Consider the following 9814-nt stretch of genomic DNA (forward strand, 5'->3'; position numbering starts at 1 on the left):
GCCTAAGCCGCCGCAACCTTTCAACTCGGTGTCATGAATTACTCAATGAATGATTGATTGACTTTGTGCTCCAGTCATTGCCATTGGGCTGTTTTGAACCACGAATGGCAGCAGTGGTAGCAGCATTCAGCATTGCCCTTGCGACGACCCCTGACCTGTGACCCCTGACCTTTCACGACCCCTCCTATGACCCCCCCCCAGTGGTGAACTCGCGGTCGGCGCGCGTTCTCTTCCTGCTCGTGGTGCCGGGCCACCTCGTCTTCCTCTACACCATCAACTTCATGCAGGGTGGACACACGACGCTCACCGCCATCTTCATCGTCTTCTACCTGATGGCGGCGCTGCTGCAGGTGCGCAGAGCGTGGGGCGATTGTGTGTGTGTGTGTGTGCGTGTGTGTGTACGTGCGTGTGTGCGAGTGTGTGCGAGTGCGAGCATGTGTGCGCGTGCGTGTGTGCGCGTCCGTGTGTGCGAGCATGTGTGTGTGCGAGTGCGAGCATGTGTGCGTGTGTGTGCGCGTGTGTGCGTGGGTGTGTGTGCGTGTGTGTGCGAGCACGTGTGCGTGAGTACATGCGCGGGACGGGAGTCGATGCCGGTGGCGCGCCGTGGCTCGAGTTCAGGTCGGCCAGTGAGCTCCGCCCGCCTCGGGTTTTTGCAGGCGGAGAAATCCACGCAGTTTCCTTCGGTGAGAACAGTTCTGGTCCCAGCCCAGGCAGCACCCAGCAGTGCATTAAACATTGCATCTGCTTTCAATCACCGGCTTGTGATGCCTGCAAATGCAAAACCCGAGGTGGAGCTTACTCCCCGACGGAACTAGGTCCTCGGTACGATCTCCTCTGTGCTTTACAGCTGAATTGTTTATCTTGTTGCTGCATCAGTGTTGCCGCAAACACTTTGTGCGTCTCATTGTGAAAGCATCTACGGTGCAATACAGTTGAGCGTTTCAAAGCATGCGTATACAATGGCGGCTCAGTACACGCCGCAAGAGGGGCTCGTTGAAGGGGAGGCGGGGGAAGGAGCAGAGAAAATATAACGGCAGTGCGCGACGCGGCGGAGGAGTTGCCTTTGGTGAGGTGGCCGGGTGGCTCAGAAGTGAGAGCGCTGCGCTGGCACCGCTGACGTCCTGGGTTCCAAACCAGGCAGTCGCCTGTGATTAAACCGGGTTGTCAAGCGGCAGTCAGATGGATGTTCTCATCTCGGGCACTGGTGACTGCTCGTCATAAAAAAAAGCCATCACATTAGATTTGGTTCAGCACTTAATTTGGCAAAATTCCCAGTCTGAGAGTTAAAAAAACAGTTTGGCATGCGACGAAACATTACTCTCTGTAGCCGGGTAGGGCGTGACATTTCTGCACCTCAGTGTGTGGGCCAAAGGTCACGTGGAGGGATCTTGGCGGTAGCTCTGCGATACCCACTTCCGCGTGCCATTCTTCAACTTCAAAACGTCGCACTGCTCTGTGAGCGAAACCGAACGGATTCTTCATCTCGTGACGTGACAAAGGATAGCGCAATCGGGATAAACTTGGCATAAAACTAGAAAGGTAGACATTACATTTTTTTTATCTATTGCCTTTTTCAGTGGCGCCGAGTTCCAAACCCCGCAATCTGCCAGCGCTCGCCTTTGCGGCGGCGTATCTTCTCACGGGGCGCTCTCTCCAGTTTATCATGCGCGGCGAAAGGTCCCCGAAACGGTTGCGCCGCGCCCATTGTCACGAGGTGGATGGCCCTATCTCGATGAGGCGCTCCCTGGGTTCGCGGTGGGATTAATGAATCCCATTACTCGCCTCGCGGTCGGGGGCGCTCGCCGCCCGGGCCGGCTTGTTGCGGAGAGCGGGGGGCCCTCCGTTCTCACAGCAGCTGCTCCGGCGAATCTCTGCGGGGAGGTTAACAAATCGTGCCGTCTGCTGCAAAAAGCTGCTGCCATAAAGGTCCCCTCCCGCCCCCCACCCGCCCCCAACCCCCCCCCCCCAATCCCCGTGACGTTATCGTTTCACGGGAATCTGACACTCGCCTGCCGGAATCGCGGCTCTCGGAATCCTACAAAGGTCAAATCGACTCGAAGCTAAGTTGTCCCCAATTAATTCGGTTCAGCCCCATAGACCGATTGAGTCGGTCGCCGTGGGATAACAGGAGCGGTTTGATTCGGTTTTTCCTGCACATTTCGAATCGATGTGTACGTTCGGAGTATTTGGCTGCTGCTACAATTTTCCGCGTGATAAGCCACTTCGTCATGCTATCATTTGTGGCCAGGTCGCTTCTGTAAAACAGCTGTAATAGCTCGGTAGGGCCTCACCTGGTAAATAGTTAGTCGTAGATTCTGTAATTGGGTTATTGATATATGCATTTGCTTGCCCCTGTAGCGCGACTACAATCTGTTTTTGGGATGAAAGCTACGACTCTCGTACGCATTGGCAATAATCGATTCTGACACGCGGTGATTTGACGACGCGTGCAACTTGCGGGCGCGAGAATCGACGTGAATTGAAGAGCCCCGGGCCGCGTCGTTCCACAAGTTGATATGCGCAACGGCTCCGTTCTCCCAGATGCCGACGTCTCCGCCACCAAGTAGATAATGAAAGTCAATGGGCTCTCACCTGGTTTAATGGAGGACATCAATCAAGCGATGGATCCGTGTGCATTTTTTTTTCTTTCACACGGACCATGAGTGGTTAAATCTCGAAGGTTCTGCCTTGAAAAAGAGGCTTTTAGTCTCGGCGGCCCTCTCACCCGGTTTAAATAAAGGTCGTCTATCTCTATAGCTGTCTTGCGTAATTGAAGGTGGAGGAGATTGCGATTGGTGAGAGGTATTGGAGTGGCACCCCGAAGGTCGTCGTCAAGGGTGGGGATGTAATATATATGACGAAAGTGAAGATGAAGGACCTCCGAAGCCTTATGATGACGGTGATGATGGGACTGCGTAAGAGTGACCTTGAAGAACATCTTCACCGTGTAAACAAGGGAAAAGACCTCGGCAGACGTGGGAAATTATGAGAGGCGGATTGGACCTTTGAGGTCACACCGATTGACTTCCCAACAGCTGCAGAACGTTGCAAAAGGAAGTAAGCGACCGCAATGTTTCAGGTGCCGTTGACGGCGTCGGGAAACGCCACGATCCCCTTTTATCCGGAGCTTGATTGAAACGTCAAACGGCCCATCCGCCCGAAGCTCCGATCCATTTGTAGTTTAGTTTTAGTTATATAATTTTTTTTTTCCTTTTCCCCGCTTCCAGAATTTCTCACCGTGACACTCATCCGCTCGGAGAGCGAGGCCCGGCGCGTCCGCAATTACTGTCGTTCCCGCACGCCCGTCGAGGCGTCTCTCTGCCTGTGATCTGTCTCCCACCATCAACTTCTCTCCGGCCCGGGCGCGCGTGCCCTCTGGAGAGTAATTTCAAAACAAATTAAAAAGAAAAAAGGGGCTCAGGAAATGTTGATGTGCCCTTGGCCGTCGTTTGATCTTGTGAAAAAAATAAAAGTTAAATTGCAGCACGCAGGGCACGGAGCTGCTATCACCCCCCCCCCTCATCTCCACTCCCCCACACGCTATAGCGAGTGTCGTTAAAACTAATAATTATGCATGACGCCTAAGTAGTTTTAATACTCTTAAGGGTACGCGGTGCTTGTGCGCATGTGTGTGTGCGTGTGTGCACGTGTGTGCGTGTGTGTGTGCGTGTGTGCGCGTGTGTGCGCGTGTGTGCGTGTGTGTGCGCGTGTGTGCGCGTGTGTGCGTGTGTGTGCGCGTGTGTGCGCGTGTGTGCGTGTGTGTGCGGTAGTGGTTAGCGCTCTGCGCTGTGAACCCGGCGACCCGAGTTCGATTCCCGCTCACGGTCAACACCAGTGACGAGTATCTGAACCGGTCCTGGGCCTCCCCTAGGTCGACTCAACCTCAAATGAGTACCTGGTGCGATGTGTAAACACCACTGGGGAGACAAAGGCAGTAAGGCGTGCTGGCCTTCATAGGTGCTGCTCGCTAACAGCTCTTGCCCCAACAGTGTTAAGGCTACACGGGGGATCTTTGTCTTGCGTGTGCGCTTCTAAGGGCGTGCAGTTTGTTGTAACATCTGCATGCGCGCAATGGCTTGCGCTTCTTGCGGGCATGTCCAATCAGCGCACGTGGCGTGCACTTGTAAACACATGTTCTCCGTTTCTGAAGAAGGACCTTGGTCTGAATTGTTGGCACATTGTGTATATTCTGTGGTTCTGAGGCAGGGTTTTTTTTTTTATTAAGAACACTGGTGAAGATATTTCCCTACTTGTGTTCCTTCGCCGCAACCAACATTATAATGTATTGTAATTGTGTTTTATAGCCGCGTGTCAATTCGGTACTGGATTAAAGGCGCTCCGCACACTGTCGGCCATTGGGGTCGTCTGACCATGCTTCACCTCGCTGGTCAGTGTGGGATGGTGATGAGGTGAGGGGTTGGAGCCCAGGAACAAGTTCAACAGTTCAGATATCACTCGTAACTGACGTGAGAAATGGGTTGGGATTCGAGCTCTTTGTCACCAGGTCTGTAGCAGGGTGCGGTAACCACTGCACCCACTATCACCACCACCTGACCGCACAGCCGGCATGCTAAATACATTTCTCTTCTGTGTCCCTGTCTGCCCTTTCAAGTCAACTCGTGAACGTTCATCACACAGGGAATTTTTTTTCAAGTTACCCTTGCAATTGTTTTTTTTTTTACAATTTTTACAGACCCCGGAGAAAAGAAAAAGAACATCACTCGCACAAAATCAGTTTTTCTGAATAACCTAAACAGAAATAAGCTCAACAGAAATAACAGACTAAATGATGTCAGCTTATGCGCGCAGGCTTTTCTCATGCTCACGGCATCTGAAAGTGCCGAGTAAGCGTTGGCATTTGCCTGCCTAGTTTATTTTTTATTAGTAGTACTATTATTGTTATTCCCAATGCCCTTACCCCAGACAAGTCTCCTCCTCCTCCCAGTTTTCCCGGTCAACACCTTGCTTGACGTATTCGCCTGTCACGATAAGCGAATCGTCGACGCCGCCACGCTCATTCTCGCGCACCCGCGCAAACAATCCGTCTAACTTATACCTTAATTCCGCAGCGCTGGTTCGACATGATCTCGCCGCGGAAATCAATGCGGCTCCGTGTGCACGCACGCGCGAGTGCAGTTAATCCGATTCCGCTCTTCCAGACGTGCGTGCGTGTGCGTGTTTGTCTCCGCGAGTGGTAGTGTAGTGGTTAGCGGTACTGCGCTACGAACCTGGTGACTTGAGTCTGATTCTTACTCAAGATAAACAACAGTGGCGGATGTCCGAACCCATTCGGGGCTTCCTCTAGGTCAGCTCAGCCTTAAATTAATGCCCGGTGTGCTGTGTAAACATCATCACTTGGGAGACAAAGGCGGCTAAGTACGGTGCTTAACACACCACTCCCTCGTTAGGTGCTCGCTACCAGCACTGTGTAGGCTACACGGGGCACCTTTAGCTTTGTATTTATCTCCATGCTCAGATAAAATAAACAGTGCAATGTTGCAGATCTGACCGTCACACATCAGCCCGGACAAAGGCTGCACAAATTAGTGCAGTCTTCGTGCACTGTGTAAATGTCATTCTCGGCAGATGTGCGCAAATCTGACCTTTTCACGCGGTAAATGCGTTCCTTAATCTCGCGCCCACATTCACCCGCACGCCGACAGCGCGGCGAAAGCATCTCCCCACCGTGAGAGCAGCTTGCGCTTGGGCGTCGTCCCGCGAGGCCTCGCTGTGCGCGACGGCGCTGCCCTCGCCCTCTGTCGGGTGCCCGCGTTGTCCGCCCACGGCTCGGTCCCGAGCGAGTCGGGGACAACATTTTTTTTACGAGTGACGGTGTGGGGGTCGCGTAATTCTGCTTTTAACATTTCGGCGTCTTAGCGCGACCCGTTACGCGCGCGGCCGGCGGGCGACGTCGTCCCAAACTTCAAATGACGGCCACGGAACGGCGTGGCGTTTCGCGCGCCACCGCCGTCCCCCGCAGGTGGTGCTGCTGCTGTACCTGGCCGACTGGATGGTGCACTGGATGTGGCGGCGGGGCCTCGACCCGGACAACTTCTCCATCCCCTACCTCACGGCCGTGGGCGACCTCCTGGGCACGGGGCTGCTGGCGCTCAGCTTCCACCTGCTCTGGCTCATCGGCGACCGTGACACCGACGTGGGGGACTAGACGGCGTTGGGCCGCACGGACGTGGGACCGTTGCGGCTCGACGGGGGGCGGTGTGACCGCGTGGTGGCGGCGGTGGATACGGGAGAGAGGCCCGCACAGCGCCGATGGCCGTCTGACTGGTTCCCCCGCCCCTATCCAGCCACCGCTGCCACTGGCGAAGAAAACCTTATTGTCCATAACGTTCAGTGCACTAGCAAAATTGTGTCAATTTACCCAAGCCAGTAATAATGTTGATATTAATGATCATAAAAAGAAAACCAAAAAAAAACCAGGAAGGAAGCAACTCAATGAGAAGCACTTAACGTGAACAGGATTCTTTCCTCCCGTTGTTAATTTTGTAATTTTTTTTAAAGTGACTTTGGAAGATTGGCAAGGATGCTTGATTGCTGCGCCGTGCTGCGCCAGACCCTCTTGCCCCGAGGCGCGTCCGCAAAACCACGGCTCTCAGCTGCCGTCTCGCACGCCTGCTGCCACCGCGATCTCGGATCACGTGGAGTTGCACGTACTCTCTGTTTTATCGCCATCACCGATACCACCGACGTTGTCACCGTGCGTCTCTCGTGGAGCGTTCCCCTCCCCTTCCCCCCCGGCCGACGCTCGCGCCGTGCGTCCGCTCCACTGTGGCGGAGCGCCCTGGCGGTCCGTCGTGCTTCACCACAGCTCCAGGCCGTGGGACTTGCAGGATCGTCGCGGGACCCTGCGGAGTTTGGCGACGTGAGCTGAGAGCGGCGCTTTAACTCTCGCAACTCCTCGCGCCCCGGGGACCAAGGACTCTCTCGAGATGGCTCGCGTCTGGACAAGCGACGGCGTGCATCGGTCCGACCGACACGGGTCAGCCCCCGGCCTCGTCGAGGAGTTAAAGGTCTCGGTCTGGCGCGGTTGGCAAGCGCTCGCCCGGGACGCACGGCGCTCTTACCCGCAGCTGGCCCGCGGGACCCGAGCGCTCGTGCATGGGTGGACTCGTCGCCGGCCTTGACGGCCGCAGCCGGTACGCAGACCAGGGGACGTGTCGGGGACGCGTCCCCATCGGTCGCGTCGAGCAAAATGCAGAAGCAGGCACCGCCGCGCGCGCGGCAAGCACGTGTCACTGGATCGAGCGCGGCGCAGGCTAAAGCGATTATCGGCTAATTCAATTCCATTGAAATGCTGTTTTTAATTAAGCGGCAATGTAATCTGTGCAATTTATAGACTGTCTTCTCGAGAATGATCGTACGCTCGATGGAAAGGCAGCGAGTTGCTCGCTAAGCAAATTAAAATTTTATTCCGTAGTCGGGGGGGCGGCGCCGCCGCAGGTTCCGATCGCTCGTGGTTGCCGCGGCGGCCGTCGCTCGCGAATTAGCGAGCCCGAGCGCTGGTGCGCGGCAGCAGGGGCCTGCCGTCTATCACCGCGCTCCTGACGGCGCGTCCCAAGTTTTCGCTTCGTTCGTTGCACCTCGTTTCAACGGCCGACCCGGTCCCGAGTCAAACCCCGTTACGTTTTTGCGTGGTTTCCGGTTGCGATTTTGAAGCACACGGAGGCAGCCGGCGTGGGCTAGCGCTCGAGATCCCTCCGTCAGTATCGTCGCGTTCGCTCGTCATGTGCACAACGCGCGCGTTCGGGGGGCCGTGAGCAAATTCATCATTGTCGCAATCATCTCAGCGAATCGTTGTCGAGAAACACGCACGCAGATGTGCGCAAGCAGCGTTATGGATCGTCCTTATCGAGGGCCCCGTCGGGGGTAGGGGAGGGGGGCGCGGACTGCAAATAGTGCCGGCTTCGTGCGCTGCTCTGAGTTGTGAAGAGAGGGACACGAACGTCCGCAGTGCGGCGCGTCCGCCCCGCCAAGCGGGCAAACGGAAACGCCGCCTCCTCTTCGGCACGCGCCGTCGTCCCTCCTCACCGTCGCACGCACGTGAACCAGCGGTGACCCAGCGGTGACCCGGCATCACTGGCGACCCCGAGCCCCCCCCCCCCACTGCCCCCCTCGCCCCGTGCCAGGCTCCACGGAGCGGCCCTCAGAGTTGAGGCGCGCACGGCACGACACGGCACCGTGCCCTACAAACTCCGGCTACCGTTAGACCCAGTGAGTGTTAGAGAGCACCGGGCCTCGGCAAAGGCCTCCCACGAATCTCGGTAGTTGTAATTTTTTTGTTTAAGTCTCCTTTAGATATTCCTCCATCTGTGATCGTTGTCACGTGACTCTGAAGTCGAAGCCTTAAAATCGCCGACCTTTTCCGCCCGTGGCATTGGTCCGCCGTCACAGCGTGTCCGGGTGGGAGCACGCCAGGGCGTCCGCTCACCGCTCGCACGCGGCCGTGAGGTTACAGCGGTCGTGCGCTGCGCAAACGCGGAGGAAGATTTTCTTTTTTTATCAAACCCAACCGAGGAAGCTGGAATGTGTCCAAGCAAACAGCTCTGAGCACTCGGGTGATCATGACATGGCGTGCTGAGAGGGGGCCCTTTTAGTTAGATGAGTCATTAAGCAAGCCGTGTGCCTTCCTGGCTCATTAAAGTCAGCTGCTGTGCAATTACATGCGACGCTATGCATGCACTTCTGTGGTAACGTTCGCTCGCTCCTCTCTTACACTCTGTCTCGCTCTCTCTCGCTCGCTCGCTCTCTCGCTCGCTCTCTCGCTCGCTCTCTCTCGCAGCCCAAGGACAAAGCTAGACGGTAATTGTTACTGAAGAGACTGAAGGCCAGCAAGATTGAAATTGTTCTCGTATTCATGACGATAAGACTTTCATATATTTTTTTTTGGACGAGCTTGTGAAAACTATGAAGTATTTTATCTGGGACGGTCATCGGTAACTAAGTGAGTCGATGAAGAATTTAGTTCCGCCTTTTACTCGACAAGTTTTTACACGATTGTGGATGATTTAAATTTCACGAAGGGCATCCCCACCTAGTGGTGCAAGTCCGTGATGAAGATATGGACACCTTTTAGGAGTTTTAACAAATGTACGTTTTTGTTTGTTTAAAAAAAAAGTACATTTTGAATCTTAGAGAAGGATGACCGCAAATCACATTGTGATCGTTTACAACGAGAATCATTACGGTGAGAAAGAGGAACGGCGCGGCCGTTTTCGGGGTCGTACCGCGCGTTGTTTAAGAACGATGTCCGACGTTTCGGCACTTCCCGGTAACACGGGAGAACTGCACGTCAGTACAACCGCCACGTACAGAGTAGTACACTATATTTATTTTTTATGTGCCACTCCCAGTATTTCATCCCAATTGAAAAAATATCTTTAAGGACATGGTTCAGTAAGTTTCCCCGCGGGCATTTCTAGGAAATACATTAGCTGGTGGCTTCTCCCCCCTTTCCCCCCATGCTCACATTTATTATTTATGAAGCGTCATCACCATACATCTGAATCCCTTAATTGAAACACCCCCGCGCCATGAAGGGGCGGTGTGCAGACACACACGAGAGCCTCCTCAAGTTGCCTCTGCCAGTCCGACGTGCGAGACCAGCAATCCTGCGCGGTTACAGATCGCTCCGTTCCCAATCTAGGTCAGAGCCACGCTCACGACAGAGAGAGGGAGAGGCTCCGTCCGCCAAATTGCCCACGGCCTATCGCTGCGCTGCTACCCGCCCGCCCGCTCATATTGGTAATTTGAGATTTTTGCCAAACTGGAGCCCGCAGGCCCTCGTCTCCGTGACGGG

General features: G+C 55.0%; 1 protein-coding gene across 2 annotated transcripts in view; it reads left to right on the top strand.

Annotated features, from left to right (window-relative positions):
• The window catches only part of LOC144721349 (solute carrier family 41 member 1-like), a 56518-nt gene extending 48445 nt beyond the window's left edge, over nucleotides 1-8073 (top strand). For both annotated transcript variants that reach the window (XM_078598908.1, XM_078598909.1), the window contains exons 11-12: nucleotides 202-350; nucleotides 5981-8073. In XM_078598908.1, coding sequence (XP_078455034.1) covers nucleotides 202-350; nucleotides 5981-6166 — 335 coding nt within the window. In that variant the 3' untranslated portion in view covers nucleotides 6167-8073. The remainder of the gene's footprint in view (nucleotides 1-201; nucleotides 351-5980) is intronic.
• Nucleotides 8074-9814: the final 1741 nt, after the last annotated feature.

This window comes from Lampetra planeri, chromosome 11 (genome assembly GCF_965212315.1).
Source record: "Lampetra planeri chromosome 11, kcLamPlan1.2.h2, whole genome shotgun sequence".
Lineage (NCBI taxonomy): Eukaryota > Metazoa > Chordata > Hyperoartia > Petromyzontiformes > Petromyzontidae > Lampetra > Lampetra planeri.